This window comes from Scomber japonicus, chromosome 24, assembly GCF_027409825.1.
Source record: "Scomber japonicus isolate fScoJap1 chromosome 24, fScoJap1.pri, whole genome shotgun sequence".
Classification (NCBI taxonomy): Eukaryota; Metazoa; Chordata; class Actinopteri; order Scombriformes; family Scombridae; genus Scomber; species Scomber japonicus.
Window position 1 is genome coordinate 4,481,533 of NC_070601.1, and position 17,405 is coordinate 4,498,937.

Consider the following 17,405-nt stretch of genomic DNA (forward strand, 5'->3'; position numbering starts at 1 on the left):
AAAGGAGGTCCATATCGGTCGAGCCTAATTTAAACCTGTATCCTGCAGACCACAACAGGTGCCCCCTCCTCCCCTCCCTTTTAGGCTCCACCTGTCTTCCCTTTTCCGCGGCGTTGCTGGCGACCCAGAAAGCAGCCGTCATTCATTAGAAATGGTATGCCGATCCGCTGTGGGGGCCGGCCGGCGCAAACCCCCTCCGTCACCGGATCGGCGGCAGCTGCTCGGCCCCCCGGTGCTATTTTCACCCTCAGGATAAAGTGATGTGCAACCTCCGCCCGCCCGCACGGCCCCAGCAGCTCCCAGTCACACCCGAACTGCGCCAGGATGAAGTCCAAGCCCGACGGATTCACCTCCGACCTGGACGACCTGGACACCGGCACGGACAGCTCCACCGGCGGCTGCAGCCCGTGCAGAGAACCGGGGGAGGAAGAAGAAGAAGAGGAAGAGGAAGAGGAGGAGGAGGGGGCTACTGGAGGCGGTGGCTCTAGACGCAGGAGAAGGCGCAGACGCAGCAGCGGCAGCGGCGCAGGGAGAAGAGCCGGTGGAGAGGTGCATGTACCCGGAGTCAGCAAGCAGAGGCAGGCGGCCAACGCGCGGGAGAGGGACAGGACGCACAGCGTGAACACAGCCTTCACGGCTTTACGCACGCTTATTCCCACCGAGCCCGCCGACAGAAAGCTCTCCAAGATAGAGACGCTGCGTCTGGCCTCCAGCTACATCTCCCACCTGGCCAATGTGCTGCTGCTGGGGGAGGACTGCAGGGATGGACAGCCCTGCGTCCGCTACCAGAGCATCCTGCACGGCTCCTCTGCGCTCAGCACGCCCTCCCTGCGGCCCATCTGCACCTTCTGCCTCAGCAATCAGAGGAAGCTGGTGAGTTTATTACACCTGCAGGAAAAAAAAATGGGCCTAATCTGTTCTCTAAGAATTTGCAGGTGTGCTAATTTTAACACTTAAAATATCACTCCAGCTAGTAAAAGTCATAGTCTACTTAAAAAAAAACAACCCCCAGAGAAGATAACTGGAAGCTGGTGGGTTTACATCAGGGTTATTATAGTTTAGAAATTTCCATTAGTTGTTATTTTTATTTAGTTTTTCAGTTTAGTTTTAGTTAGTTTAACAAGTGATTAAGTAGTCTTTAGTTTGTCAGGTATTAGGAGGAACGCTTTGATTAGTAGAAGCTGTAAAGGATGAAATAATGCTGACACTGAGGTCAAGATTGGCTGTTTGAAGAAGTCAAACTGAACAGAAAACAGTATAAATGGAGAAAATGAAAAGAAAACTAAAACTCAGCTGATTTTATCTGCATTCAGTCTCTTAGTCCTCTCTCAGTTAACTTAATTATTTGTTCACTGCTAGTCTTAGTTTTAGGTAACTATAATAACCCTGGTTTATAAAAACACAGGCAGAAATGAGCCTTATCTCTCCACATGTGCTCATTTACACTTTAATTTATCTCTCCATCTAGTAAAAGTCATAGTCTAATGTTACTTCTGCAAACTGCATCATCTTTATAATAAATTTCAGGTGCTGACTTTCAAAACGCATGTTGAGCAATGTTTTGAAGATGATTTGTGGAGGTCAAAGTGGCACCTGTTTCCCCAAAGTGATTGACACCACAAAAGGAAGCTGGTGGCTTTTAAGCCCCCGAGGTTCAGACTATAGATCGCTGTGTGTGTGTGTGTGTGTGTGTGTGTGTGTGTGTGTGTAGCCTATGTGACCCATTTTCACCACGTAGGGTACAAATGTGAAACTCTTTAAAACAATGTGTCTATAATGTTGATGGTAGCTTCAGTTTGACGCACACAGATACAGAATTCAACTCCAAAATAAATAGTTTTGATCCATTATGGATTAAATTATGCATCTATAAAACTTAATATACTGTAGATGAAGTTATTTAAAGTTAAAGAAGATTTTAAGCTAAATCCACGTGTGTAGTAGTGGATTAGAAGTGTTTACATTACTTGTGCCTGGCTTGGACACCTTGTAGTTATAAATAGAGAATCTGGCACAAGATCAGTAATATTATGTCACGATTACCTTTAAAACATATTTCACGTTTCACTGTCACAGCAACCTAAATTTAGGGTCGTTATGCAGACACGTATTACTCTCATAAAGTCTGCAAATATGAGGTAAAAGATGAAAGATGAAGTTTAATTTAGCATTTTTCTATCTGAAATAACTGAAAAAAGGATTATAGGAAGAAATATGTTTATTTATGTGTAACACTATGAGTATTAATGGAAACTAACTAATTGAAAACTGTGATTTAGAGACTGAAATTGACTCTGACTTGTTAAAAAAGGACATTTCTGGAAGATGAGTGTTTTCAGGATTCATGCTTTCACTGAGTCTTTGTGTTTGTGACCGTTTTTTTGCCTCCACAGCTCAGAGATGGAGGGAAGCACTCAGCTGCTATGTGAAGTGAAGACGACGAGTCCACTTTTATGTCGTTTACATGTAGACAAAAACAGAAAAAAAGAAAAGAAAAAAAACATTTTGTACATATATAAATAAATGTATTTATTTTTGGATTAGTTTAGGAACAAAACCAAAGAAAGAATCAACACTGAAAAGCACTTTCTGTCCACGTTCGTGTGCTTCTGAACCTCTGTGTTTTGGTTGAGTTGTAACCTGAGCCGATGTGTAAAGTTGCACCTGACGGGGGGCTATTTTAGTCCCACAAATAGTACAACTACCCCCTCCCAACTACCCCCCACCCCCTCTCCCTCACACTCTATGTCTGACTCCTAAATAAAAAAGCCTGGTCACCTTCAGTCACATGAAGGAAACTGAAGAGCAGCTACAGCAGCAGCGGTTGCTGTCAGTTGAGTGGCGTTAACGCTGCATTCAAATGCCGTTGGAAATATTGCTACGGGGGCATTTAATGATCAATTACCACCAGTGGAGATCAGCGAGTAATGTAGTGACACTTTTCACTTTCTCTACATTTGCTCTCCGCCTTGTTAAAGCGTCACATATCATCTCAGGAATCAGAAAAGTCCCAGTTGTGTTTACAGCTTTAAGGTAGTTTGTATTAAAGTCTGACTCATACTAATAATGATATTTGAGTTTTAAATATCTGGTAATGATCTATCAGCTGATATTTGTTGTATATTGTGAACATGTTGATGAAGATATGTATTGAGCAGGACATTCAACAGTTGAAAAGTGTTTGAAAGGGGACGAGTCCAGCTCTTTATTTATATTCTGGGGCTCTACTGTGATATATTTTCATGATTTCTAGTTAAAAATCTTTATCTTATAATTAGCCTCTGTATAAATCAGGCTGTTTTAGCTCCTGTCTCTTTAAGAGGAGTCTGCTCCGTTATAATTGACATCAAAATACATCCGCACATATTAAAATTAGAGTCTGACAAAAAGCACGATACGGCCATTTAACGATAAACTTCATATATTGACACATAATGTTAGCCTTTACTGGCCGCCAATTTTTTTTCCCAGGATGGCGAAGTCGTGGATCCACCTTACTCTGCCTCTGATTGGCTCATGCTCATTGCCTTCGTTGGTTAGATGTAGGTATGAGATTAGTTCGGGTTCGGGTAAGAATATCAGGGAAAGCCAATTAGAGGCAGAGTAGAGAGTAAGTTGTGACTTCGCCATACTAGGAAAAAAAAAATCAGTTTACTGGCCAAGCAAATGTTTCAACTAGGCTTTAATTGCTATGATCATGTAACATAGAGGATTATGGTGTATTTCATTCATGACTACACACTACTACACATTTTCATTTTAAAAACCCTGCAGGTTGATTTTTTTTGGGCACTTTTTTCTATTTTAGTACAGATAACTGTCAAAATGGTCGTTTGGTGAGATCAGGCTCAGTTAAATCTATAACAGTTTTAGTTTTGGTGGCTTGACATTGTTATTTCTCCACCAGGTTTGGTTTGTGGAGATAAATCAAGAGTTTAATCTGATCAAGGTGATTACATTTTGGAGCTGAGGCTTTCCTCATTAGACAAACTAGATTATTTTAGTACGTGACGAGGCTACCGCACTGCAGTTCGAGAGCTGCAGAAGGAAAATCGCCAAGTTGTTGTTTTTAGATTTTTGGCCTGAAGTCAAGATAAATATACTTGCAGTGTGGTGAAATGTTTACTTTTGCATTGTTGCACAATCTCTGTATCACTTTTAAAAAAAAAGAAAAACACAAAACCTTTGACGTTTTGTGTGTGCATGAATGTGGGAAACCCAAACATGCACAGTGCAACTTTCGACAACATCGACTTTTGCACTAATCTGGAAAAAAAAAAAAAATCTACATCTAGATTAAAATCCTTTTACAATCAACTGAAAAACTACCACTGGGAAATGTTGCACACTACCTCAAACCTGTTTTAAATATAAAAGGCCTACCTCTAAATCCAATGTGTAACATGACTGTATAATGTACTTGAATACCTGATAACTGTGTCCTTTGCACATCGCAAATACTGAGAAGCTGCTTGACAATAAATGTATTTTTGTACAATAAAAAACAATATAATATAAAATCAGGGTGTCTTCTCATTATTCAGCAGGGATTTTAAGTGTTGAAGAAATATTATTTTGAGGCTAAATAAAGGTTAATTTTGGGGGTTTCCTGTTCCTCTAATGAACTATGGCTTAGTGGATCTTTAAATGCAGGACATATGCTTCAGTTTATCAAATTTAATGACTTTAAAAAAAGGTGAAAATTGTCCCGTCCTGTCTGTAAATCCTGATAAAAGTATTAATACAATCATAATTTTAATATTAAGTCTCAATACTGACAAGTCTGGAGCCAAGTTAGCAACTTTGTGATGTTTTATGCTTGTTTTGACCTCATGGTGGCGCTACAGGAAAGCTCATACATACAGGAAACACTCATGACTATAAAAATGCATCAGTTAAGATATTTCAGGTTGAAGTTAATCAATATTACTGCATCAGAAAATAATTAAAACTCATCTCAAGTCAATGTCATGAGTATATTTTTTACTAATTTTTCAGTCTACAAAAAGCTTCCTTAAACATTTCTGACAGATCATCATCTGTTTTATCCCATTAAATATTTTTCTTTGACACCTGAAGTTAATAAAAACAACTTTTACAGGTGATTTTGTATTATATAGATAGTTTTATTCCATTTATTTCATTAGGATGGAAGATTATTTTGTAGGTTTGGACCATTTTATGCCACATTAAGCCAAAATATTGAAGCTTTAGTGACTGATGTTGGTTAAAAAACACTTTGATTTTCAGCATTATTAATATAAAAACTTACTTTGAGGTTGTAAAGAGTGATTTTTTCCCCCTGAATTACAAAAAAGCCGCAGAACACAAGAACCATTTCAATAATCTTTATTTCATAAAAAAGTCAATCGGTTTATATCAGATTAAAGAAAGTAGAAACCAATAATAATCAGTTAGCTGGCGAGGCATCTTACAGGGGGCGGGGCGGGGGGGCAGGGCAGGGGAGGGGAGGAGGAGGGGGGGCGTGTCTTCTGACGGACTGACCAGAGCGACCTCGACACGCGGTTACAGTTTTACCCAAAAAGTCAAGAAAAGGCGGCGAAGTTGAAGACCGAACAGGAGCCAAAACATGAGCTGGGCGAAACGAAAACTTAAAAAAAAAGGGGAGAAAAATAAGAATAAGAATGATATCATAATAATAATAATAATAATAAAAATAATAATAAAAATAATAATGATGATAAACTTTGGCAAAAATCGTATTAGCATTGTTGTTGTATTTTGTCGGCTTCGTAGTCGCATGGCAAAAAGGCGAACTCGAATATTTTCACCAAATCTCAGATTTAGATTCATACAAGCAGCGGCCGTCGAGATCACATGGAATGTTTTATATCCAAATTACAGAAGGCATTACGACGATAATACCAAAATAAAAAAAAAATAATAAAAGAAAAGAGGAGAAGGGGGAGTAATCGTTATTTTCCGCTTCCACTGTGAGCCGCAACACATAAAGTTACGAGTAAGGACCGAGCCCTTCCTTAAAAATCTTATTTAAATAACATTTAAATGTTTTGGAGTGGTGGTGGAAGGGTGTGCGTGTGTATGCGTGTGTGTGTTTGGGAGTAAAGTAACAGGAGGTAGAAGATAAAGAAGGGGAAACACATTCTACTGCTCCTGCTGCTACTTGAAAAAGAAACAAAAAAAAAAGAAAAGAAAAACAAAAAAGGAAAAAAGCTCATCTGGCGATGGAGGTCTTTAGTCCGCCTCCTCTTCGTCCGATTCAGACTCTGAGGAGAGAAGGAGGAGGAAACGTTTAGAACAGGGGGGTCAAACATGCGGCCCGTGGGCCAGAACCAGCCCACCGAGGGGTGCACTCCGGCCCACTTTCCTTCCTGTGTTCTTTTCCTTCCTTTCTTCCGTCCTTCCTTTCTTCCTTCGGTCTTTCCTTTCTTCCTTCTGTCCTTCTTCCTGTTCTTCCTTCCATCTGTCCTTCCTAATTTCCTTTCTTCCTTCTGTCCTTACTCCCTTTCTTCCTTCTGTCCATCTGTCTTTCCTACCTTTCTTCTTTCCTTTTGCCTGTCTTTCCTTCCCTTCCTTTCTTCCTCCTTTCCCTCCATCTTTTCAATGATCCGGCCCACATCAGATCAAATTGGTCTGTATGTGGCCCTTGAATGAAAATGAGTTTGACGGCTCTGGTTTAGAAGGAGCCTTGTATTATTACGACTTATTCAGGATTCAGAGTCGATTCAAATTAAAATAACTTGAGCAGCTTTGTTCTCACTACTGCAGCTCTCTCTCTCTTCATTCACTCTCTTGCTCGCTTAACCACCACTACAGTCTCTCGTTCTTTTAAAGAAAAGGTGACAGGAAGCAGACGACAAAGCCCAAACTGACACTATAGTACTTCTTCTTTTATGAATGAAACTATGTTTGACCAATCAGCAACAGTCAGCCCTGCAAACCCCGCCCCCAAAAAGAGTCCTGCACTCTTTGGAAAGTAAACAGGGATGTTTCAGTAGATAAAACTAATAAGTTAGACACTAGTCCCTTCGGTGGAAACACAAGTCGAGCATCTCGGAAGGTTGTTAGTCTAGAGGGAAACTTCCTGTGGTTGAAATGCAGCTTTCGATGCATTTAATATTTGAAATGTAGGAGCAATTATTTTTTCTAGATAAATGCAGTTGCTTTTCATTTTGAGCTGGTGCTTTAAAAACATCAGGTTGAATTCTTACTTATTAAAAAGATATTTATAAACTCATATTGCATCTTATTTGATTAAAACTGATCCACAATTAGTTGCTTTTATGATCATAAAGTCAATATCTTTGTGTTTTAGATGCATTTTATAGAAAACACTTTGAGAAATAAGCAGATTAAAATCAATAAAATGATTTAAATGCCGCCTTAGGTCTTATTGAGAGTTTATGTTTTAACTGTGCAACTATTTTTAAACTTGAAAACACACGTCTAACTCTAATAAACTGAGTACACCTGAAGGGAAGGGAGCAGCCGTTGATATCAGCTCCACTTCTGCTTTTCCTGCCATGACAAGTCTGAAATATCTGTGTGAGAACTTGCCCCTGAGGTTTTTTTTTTTTTTAAATAAATTACCTTCCTCCGCATTCTTCAGCCACTCGACAAATTTTTTCATTTGCTCGAGGAAAACGCTCTTCCCCTTAGCGACGTGGGCTTCAGTGTACCACTTCAGTATGGCCTCTTCGCTCAGAACGTCCGCTGAGAAGAGGAGGAAGAAGCAAAAAACAGTCAACACATCTTTTTCTATAACTGCAGCTTCCCTTCTTAACAAAATGAGACAAAAGCCGACTGTGATCCGAACCTTTGTAGAGGAGCACCACGATCTTCTGAAAGGCCTTCATGAAGTGGATGTTGTCGTAGCAGTACTCCTGAATCTTCAGCAGCAGGCTGAGCTCGGACAGACCCTGGGAGGTGAAGGCTTTCAGCAGAGGGCTGTATTGCTGTGGGAACACGAGGCGAGAGCATGATGCACGTATATTAGAGCTTGTTGGTGCATTAAAGTGCATTGATTTACTGTAATCTTCAGTTTTTAATGCTGCATCAAGCTTTATTTTAGTTCCTGTTTCAAGCTGAGTTTCACATATTATGATGAAGTCTTCAGCAGTGAGCTCTACATCGTTAATATGCAGATTTTCAGCTGTCTGAGGCTCAATATGTGCATTAAAACAGGCACTGAATGGCTCCAAGATCATTAAAAAAAGGTTTGAATGAGCAGCTGTGTTTCAAGCAGCATTTATGCCAATAAAAATTTTTAAAAAACTAAGTAAAAGAAAATATCCTCCCACTAGGAATGATCAAGATAAGCAATTTGATTTATTAAAACCTGAAGTTCCTCATTTGTTTTTATTGAGTCCATAATTTATAACAGTCAGTCATTCATGTTGTTTTTTTAGCATGTTTAAAAAAGGACTTTGTGTTACATTGCAGCAAAACAAATTAAAGTATGATTGATTTAAAGTTGATTTTTATACATAGAAGATAAATCCTGCTGTTGCTATGCTGACATTTGTTGTGTTATTTATAAACAAAGACTCAATTTTAGCCTTTTTTACGGGACCGCTTCCAAAGAAAATTAACTCAAAATGAAAGATTTAAAACCCTCGATGATAAAAAACAAGCTGCTTTGAATACCTGAGGCTTGAATCAGTATGTTTCTACCATAAATCCTCATGTTTAAACCCCCTATGAACATTTACGGGCTTTTATTTTATGTTTATAATTTTCGACGTCCGAATACCTTCAAGTGTTTGATGGCTTGTTCGGTCACCAGCTCTTCCTTCTTGTTCCACTCCACGCAGCTCATCAGGCTGGTCCAGATGATGCTGATCATGGCCTGCTCTGATAAGTTGCCCTTCTTCATCTCCTCCTTGGTGTAGGCGATAATCTGAGGACGAACACATCAGTTACACACACGTACGTCAAGAAACATCAGCTCTGCCGTTTAATGTGAATGTTAAACAAAGCTCGGTTGTTCAGTCGTCAGCTGAGCAACACCGACGATGAGGAGCATCTCGAGGGATTTGGACTGAAATATGGAGGCCATTTAAAAAACTGCCCAGCTCCCATTTTGGCTGCAACTTTCTGGCTTCTTCATAGCTACTCATAAAAAATGGTTATGAGTCAGCTTTTGTTATTGCTCTGATCAGTAGCTGCTGTTTAAGCTGCTGGTGAGTCACAATGCAGCGGTGCAAAGAGGGGAAGTTTCATTAATGAGAATAATGAGAATCTGTTTGCTGTGCTGTATAACTGCAGCATTAACTAATAACTTCCAATTCAATTTTAGACATAAGCTATTAAAAAAGCTTTATTGTTAGCAGCGTTTGACTTCTTATCGTCAGTAGCGGTGCAGCTGCAGCCCTGCTTTGTGATCCAGGAGGAAACAGGAAGTGGTTAAACTCCACCCTACGAGCCTCCTCTCACCTCCTTTTGCGGGTCGCCGCGGTTCATCTGCTCCTGGAGCTCCTTCTGCAGCTCTTTGCGGGCGCCGATGGACTGCTGGTTGCGGGCGAAGTCGGACAGCTCCTTTAGCCCGGCGTCGGTGAAGTACTTAGAAAAATGCTCGTAGCTCCGTTTGTTGGCAGGAAAGAGTTCCTGAGGGTGAAAACACTCTGAGGTTAAACTCTGAAGCAGGCGTCAGATTACTCTCTACACAGATCAAACCGTGTGTTTACCATCAGTCTGTTGTCCATGCCGACTTTGCGGAGCATGCCGGCAACAGAGTTGATATCCTTCTCATTGATCCATGACTTGAACAGCTTGACAGCGAAGGCTGCAGATACGCCTGAGCAGAGAAGACGAGATGAATACAAATCAGAAAATAATCCAGAATTTACTTTTTTGGGAAACTTTCAGACTCATGTTTAGTGTTTCCTGTGAGATTTCATCCTCACCCTCTTTGACGAGGTTCTCATTGAAGAGACTGTTCAGGATGGAGGCTGATATGTTGCCATTGGCCAGCAGGATGCCGGTCAGCATGGCCAGTTTGTTGCGCTCAGACTCAGTGAACCCCTTCAGAAACAGCAGCAACTACAGCAGACGGAGAAGAAAACATGTTTGTCATGTGTACGAGTCACACAGGTCAGTCGAGGTCAATTTGACCCAAATACAAAAGAAATTGTTTACAAGCCTGCTGCTGTGGCTTAAATTTAACTTTACAGTCCTACAGAGATATTTATGCTTTATGATGCGTGTTATCATCACTTTCCCACAACACCAGAGATAAAAACACACAACAAGATGATAAGATTTGCCACACTCGTTATGTTTCCCTACATGAGCTGAAACTCTGATTTAAAGTTAAGAGTTTATCAGTTTTAAACAGGGAATCAACTATTTTCAACAACTGATTATAAAAATCACAAAAATGCCCCAAAAGTAATCTGTTCCCGTTTCAGAAATTTAAATAAATGCTGATTTTCTACTTCTGCTATTTAAATGATGAAATAGAAGAAAATCAGCTGTAAATTTGCCGTGTTTTCAGATATAAACCACAAACACTCTGAGCTATAATTAAAGCGCTCACAGTTAAACAACATCAGCTCAATTACTGTAAAGCTTTCAGCACTAACAAAGCAATAATTTGTACTTGACTTCGGGTAAACAAGCTGAGCGTTGTAACGACACACCTCATCATCTGAGACACTCGTCCAACCAGAAAGACGAGTTTTAACCTCACAGTTTAATAACGTGATATCAGAGACCTCAATACAACGGCTGATTATTCAAACATCATTAAAACAAACCCCTCACCTTCTTGATCTCCTCCTCGAAACCCTTCTCCAGGTACTTGTAACGCCTGATCAGCTTGTTAAAAACCTATTTGTTAAAAAAAAGAAGAAATAAAGAGTCTTAACTCAGCAGAGGGGCTTCAACACAAGTAAAGAAATGATGAAGAAATGATATTTAACATGTTCTCGTACCTGAGCATATGCTTGCATTGTCTCCAGGTCTTCTTGTGCCGTGAAGAGGCAGAACTCCGTACGGGTCATGTCGTCAGACAGAGTCCCGCCTGGGGCTGCAGGACAGGAAATAAACTCTTTAATTTATGTTTTATTGATTTTATTTCCTGTCTACTTTACATTATTATATGATGTATAGTTTGTGAAAGCTTCTATTGGCTCAGCATCACAAAGCAGATCCATTTATTTCTGTGTGATGCCAATAAATAAGATAAATTGTGCCAATATTTATTCTTTTTAATGTTTAAACTCTTCTGGGCAGATTTCCTGAGCTGGGATTAAGTCTAGTTAAAAAGGTTAAACTTCATATTTTCTCCTGAATCTTGTCTTCGCAGACTACCCCTTTAACCTCTGTCTAATAAAACTGGACCTTTAAAAGGATATCAACCATTTTCTTCATATTAAACTCTACTAGACCTCCATGTTTAAGTTTATAAATATATCCTAAGTCTTTCCAGCATCATCTTGAGTCTCTCTCTCTCTCTCTCTCTCTTTTTGAACCACTCACCCAGCATCCCGCCGGCCACCAGGATGTCGAAGAGCGTCTCTGCATACCGGCGGTAGTCAAGCTTGGCGCCAGAGGCATCAAGAAACTTTGCGACCGCTTCCAAGTCAGTGCCAGTTTGATTCAAGCCTTGTACGATACTTTCTTGAAACTGAGTAGGGTCAAACCTCTCCTTTTCATCTGTGGGAGGAAGGATGTGTCAGATTTAGACAAATATTTAAAAGTAGTGTAATTTGTGTAATAGAGGAAAACACAATAATGACTAACCTCTTTTCCTCGTTTTGAAACGCTGGCCGGTTAGCGTTGGCTTTTGCTGCTTTTGATTATTCATAAAAGACACCCTGAAAAAAAAAAAAGGAGAAAAACAGAAAACAAGAGTTAATGTTTACTCCAGTTGAGCTCACTACATGTTAAAACACGAGCAGGCAGTACTCAATGTTCCCTTTAATTATGTTTTGTCTTGCCAACGTTTGGGTGTAACTTGTTTTAGCTCCACCTCAAAAACCTTTGTTGGCTTTTAGAGTTCAACAATAAATCAAGTCTAACAATAAAGTTTAAGGCCTGCTACTAAATATACAGCAAAGCATTATTACTTATTTTACTTCCTGTCAACAAATCCCATGAAAAATAACCAGAAAGTAACCAGGAATTAATCTAATGACGAGACATAAGTTAGTTTATTTTGACTCAAACTCTCATTTATCTTCCTGCTAATACAAATACTAAGACACCAAATCTGGATTCATCACCAGCGAAAAACAGTCCAAGAATATCATAATTTATGTGTTTTAATTTGTGCAGATATTTTAGGAATCTGCATAACTTTTTACAAAACTGTCTTTCTGAAAGACGAGGTAGAACTACGACTAACTGCAACTATTTTAAATAGCCGATTAATAATTTTTGAGTCATTCTTTAAAGACAAAATGTTCCAAATCCTCCAATTTAAGCTCCTCAAATGTGAATATTTTAATTTTTTTATTCAGTCTTCTATGATGGTAAATAAAATATCTTTAGGTTGAGGGTAGAAGAAGAGATTTGAGGGCTTATAAACCAAACTACTTATTAATTAAGAGAAATAAAAGTGTATTAATTGATGATAAAATAAGCTGATACTAACATGCTGTTGGTTTTCATATATTTTTATGTGATTTTTTTTAAAGATTAGAGTAATTAAAGGCCAGCTGTGTTTATCCTACACACAAGTAAAGTTTGCTGATAATTACTTTAATATCTCAGAATCAGTAACTTCTTTTAAATCACTTCTACAGACTAGCTTTTATATGATGTGATTAGTCTGTTTATTGCTACTATCTTTCATTTAATTTATTTTACACTATTACGTTTATTGTACTCCTTTCTTTGTCTGTCAAACTTTGTTTTTAAAAAAGGTCCAATAAAAGTAAAGTTATTATTATTATTATTATTATTATTATATCATAAAAGTCAATTTAACCCTTAAACCTGATTTTTTTCAACATCTGAACAGTGAGACACAAGTAAAGTTTGCTGTTAATTAAAAAGTGGAGATTTACTTTAATATAAAAGTCAATTAAGTGGAGAATTCATTTAATATAAAAGTAAATTTAACCCTTAAATCTGATTTGGCTTTACAACATTTAAAGCCATTTCAACATCTGAACAGTGAGACACATGACAGAAAAAAATATTGTTTTAATAAAATCACCACACACAAAAAAAGAAAAAAAAGAAACAAAAAAAATCAAACAAAAGACAATAAAAGAGGAGGTTCAATGCAGTTGGGTGGTGCAATCTCATTAAACAAACCTAACCTAGAAGCAGAACATGTTTAATAAGATATTTAAAGAGCCTGTATATAAAAAGCATGCTCAGATATAAAGATTAATCCATCCTAAAAACTTGATGTGGCTGATTGTAGGTCAGCTCTGGTTAAACCTGGGGCCTCACCATGCGCTGCTTAGCTAGGGCCTGCTAGCTGCCTCGCCATGTTTAACGCTAAAAATCACACTTTAATTAACAACACAGTGAGCTAATATAGAAATACACTACACCTACTGTCGAGATGTCATGATAGACGTGTTTAAAATAGAGCAAAAATAGCGTGAAAGTCGTGCAAAAAGTGAAGTTTAGTGAAGCTAAAATTTGGCCCTGCAGCTGCGCCCATGATGGCAGCGTTCCCGGTGAATAAAAGACACGTTTTAAACATCCTGAAACCAGATAAAATAGCGTATTTAATAAAAGCTAAGTGTAATAAGAGTGAAGGAGAAGGCGTAAAGGAGAAATACTCACCGAAATTAATGCAGATAAAAAACGGTTGTTAACCAGGGGAATGAAACTAAGAGTGTAGTCTGTCAGCGGCCCAAACAAAAAGACCTCACCGTCAGGACTTCCGCAGGCTCCGCCCGCTGCGCATGCGCGATTTAAAGGGGCTTTCCGCTCGATTAAAAAAATAAAAGGCATTCAATTACAGTGAATTATTTAATAATATTATAATCATTATTTATATCTACAATAAATATTTTTTAATAAATACTTACACTATGTTATAACTATAGCCAAATATTTATATATGATATATATATATGTATCAGCTAATTTTACACTTTATCATTTTATATGTGATTTAGTGTTCAACAAAAACGTATTATTCATATCTACAATGATTTATTTTTATTTCAGTTTCATACATAATCCTATACAGGGTTATTATTAAAGTTTTTACATTTTATTAGTTTTTATTTTTATTTAGGTTTTAGTTTAATTTTAGTTTAACAAGTGATTAAGCAGTTTTTAGCGTTAGTTTTTATTTTGAGAAATTGACAAGTTCTAGTTAAGTTTTAGTTTTTCTTTCGCCTCGATTAAAAAAAACAAAACATTACAATGACTTATTAAATATCAGGGGCAATTTTAGACCCTACATTTGATCTCAGCACCACTAAAAATAAATACATTGTTTTTTTTTCTAAAACATTATTTTGTGAGCCTGGCTGTTAGAGAGGGAACAAACACTTATGCTACCGGTTCAAATGGTTTTATTTTAACAGCTTTAATGCACTTCGGATACATTAATATATAATTTTTCCCTCAGGGTTCATTAATTATTTGTATGATATATATGTGTATCAGCTGATGGATGGATGGATGGATGGATGGATGCTGTATTCATATTAAATAAATATGTATAATTCAGTAATTTCAGACACTAAGTGAATCAATTATGAGGATATTTCTTAAGTCATCTTACTGTTTCCAGGCTCTTCTCCCAGAGCTTTTTATAGTCTCATAACTTTGTGCATCATTCTTGTTCTTTCTGTGCATTTTATAACCACCTTGTAATCTACTTCCTGTTCATACTGACCATTAGATGATCCCTTCATAATGAACCTACAGTGTCATGAGTTATCTTTCTTTATCGTGTGATTTCTGCCCCATCACTTACATTGTAAGTGCATTATGAAGGGATCATCTTAATGGACAGTATGAACTGCTTGCAAAATACAATAATTGCATTTTCAATCAATCAATGTCATTAAAAATGTGCGATACAAAAGCTAAGAGAGGAAACAATTAATCGATTTGCTGATGGAAAGAAACTCTGCAGCATGAAGTGATTTGTCATGCTCCAAACTCAAACTACTCTCTCTGTTTCCAGCTTCCAGCTCTTCAATGTGATGGCTTGCTTCTTTTCTCTGCTTGATATGATTGTAAACTTTGGGTTTTGTGACCTTTTGAGTTTTTTGGGACTGTTTGTTGGACATACTGAATATCTGAAATAAGGTACGAATAGCTTGACTGTAAGCTGCACTGTAAGAATACTACTACTGTAATATCACAACTTATAAACATCATAAAGTAACATGCGGACACTTAAAGCTTAAATATCTTCAACATTACTAAGAGAAAATATTTAGTAAAGTAGTAAAACGTTTAATCTCAATATGTAAAATCTTAAAACACATCATTTTTTTGTGTTTTTGACTATTATAATGACAAAATGTTCCTCAAAAATATGATAGAAAATGTATTTTGTATTTAAAGGATGTAAAAAATACTCCATTGCAAGTAAGAAGCTTGCATTTAAAATCATACTCAAGTAAAAGTACATTAGCTTTACCAGCTAAATTGACTTCAAAGGACAAACTTGTACTTTAACCTTCATGTCGTCCTCCCGGGTCAAATTGACCCCGTCTGTTTTGACTGTCCCTTCCTTCCTTCCTTCCTTCCTCCCTCCCTCCTTTCCTTCATCCCTCATTTCCTTCCTTCTTCCTCCCTTCCTTCCGTCCTCCCTTCTGTCCTTCCTTACTTCCTTCCTCCTTTCCTTCTTTCTTCCTTCCTTCCATCCATCTCTCCTTGCCTCCTTCCTTCCTCCCTCCTTTCCTTCCTTCTTCCTCCCTTCCTTCCTCCCTCCTGTCCTTCCTTCTTTCTCCCTTCCTTCCTCCCTCCTTTCCTTCTTTCTTCCTCCCTTCCATCCTTCCTTCCTCCCTCCCTTCCTTGACTCGAGGACAACAGTAGGGTTAACAAGGATTTTACTTGTAATGGAGTATTTTACATTGTATTGATATTTTTACTTCAATAAACTTTAAGTAGGACTTTGCATTCAAGATATTACATATAATGGGAGTATTTAACATTGTAGTACTGATACTTTTACCCAAGCAAAAGATCTGACTGCTTCTTCTTGTCACAGGACCTGATGGGTCACCAAATACAGTGTAACACCGGCTCTATCTCAGTATGGATGTTGGTTTAATATCAACTTTTCCATCTAAAAACGGCAACAAAATGAACATCAGCGAGGAAAGCGATATATGTCAAAACATAATATATGATCTCCTACAGTTTCTAATATTTGTCAAATCATTCTTTAACAATTACTGTAACAATTAATTCAATTATATCAATTTTTTGTCTTCTCTACTGACTGAAAAATAGCATTTTGAACTTTACTTTGAAACTGGGAGTATATCAGATGCCTGGTTTTAAAACATGATGAGCTATAAGTCATGTTTTTACAGTTTTATCTTGAGTCTGAGTATAATTCAGCATGCTTATCATCATCCCAGCAGGGTTTAGATTTATCTCACAGGCAGAATAAAAACCCAGCTTGAATGGTAACCTACATTAGGCGTGATACAGATCTATTTTCACACTTTCTCTGCGCCTGCGTGTCTTCACAACCAGAAAACTGATAACGAACAAGACTATGACAAAGACTCTACTGTGCTTCATTAGCTCCACGTATCACTGCGGTCTCTGTGGCATTTATTTATCTGATCAAACAAATCAGCTGTCACACTTTGTCTCAGCATCTACAGCTCACATCAGAGGTCGGCCGTCCCTGCATGTATATCAATCTGCCTCCAGAGCTCATGCAAAAATCTTGTAAGTGAGAGTTCACCTAAGTTTTAATGCTCTGATTTAAAAGAGAGGTGATATAACGCCCCCTGGTGGCCATAATACAGGATTGCAGGTGTGGAGGAAAAGCTGCCACCAACTTATCATTAACTTCTCTGTGTTGGACAAAAATGAATCAGTTTGGTCTTAAACCCTCCTGTTGTCCTCCAGTTAAGGAAGGAAGGGAAGAAGGAAGGAAAGGAGGGAGGGAGGAAGGAAGGAAGGGAGGAAAGGAAAGAAGGAAGGAAGCAAAGAAGGAAGTAAGGAAGGAAGGAAGGAAGGACGGAGGAAAGAAGGACGGAAGGTAGGAGTGAAGAAAGGAGGAAGGGAGGAAAGAAAGGAAGGATGGAAGGGAGGAGGAAAGGAAAGAAGGAAGGAAGGAAAGGAGGAAGAAGGAAGGAAGGAAGGAAGGAGGGAAAGAAGGAAGGGAAGGAGGGAGGAAAAAAGAGAGAAGGAAGGAAGGACAGAAGGAACAGTCAAAACAGACGGGGTCAGTTTGACCCGGGAGGACGACAGGAAGGTTAATTCACCCTAAAATATATTATCACTGTCTCGTGTCTCTTCTTACA

The 17,405-nt window shown here is 38.3% G+C and overlaps 2 protein-coding genes across 2 annotated transcripts; one reads left to right on the forward strand and one right to left on the reverse strand.

The window, feature by feature from the left end:
* The first annotated feature begins 296 nt into the window (after positions 1-296).
* Positions 297-2,429, forward strand: si:ch211-246m6.4 (basic helix-loop-helix transcription factor scleraxis). The gene is made up of 2 exons (XM_053314694.1): positions 297-873; positions 2,394-2,429. Exons 1-2 carry the CDS (start codon positions 325-327, stop codon positions 2,427-2,429), a joined length of 585 nt encoding a protein of 194 aa, XP_053170669.1. The 5' UTR covers positions 297-324.
* Positions 2,430-5,333: 2,904 nt separating this feature from the next.
* Positions 5,334-13,822, reverse strand: bzw1a (basic leucine zipper and W2 domains 1a). The gene is made up of 12 exons (XM_053314685.1): positions 13,732-13,822; positions 11,728-11,801; positions 11,464-11,640; positions 10,917-11,011; positions 10,747-10,812; positions 9,888-10,023; positions 9,669-9,778; positions 9,418-9,588; positions 8,735-8,881; positions 7,799-7,937; positions 7,573-7,695; positions 5,334-6,248 (listed from the first exon to the last, which is right to left on the reverse strand). The coding sequence occupies exons 2-12, from the start codon at positions 11,789-11,791 to the stop codon at positions 6,217-6,219; spliced, it is 1,260 nt and encodes a 419-aa protein (XP_053170660.1). The 5' UTR covers positions 11,792-11,801; positions 13,732-13,822; the 3' UTR covers positions 5,334-6,216.
* Between the last annotated feature and the right edge of the window lie 3,583 nt (positions 13,823-17,405).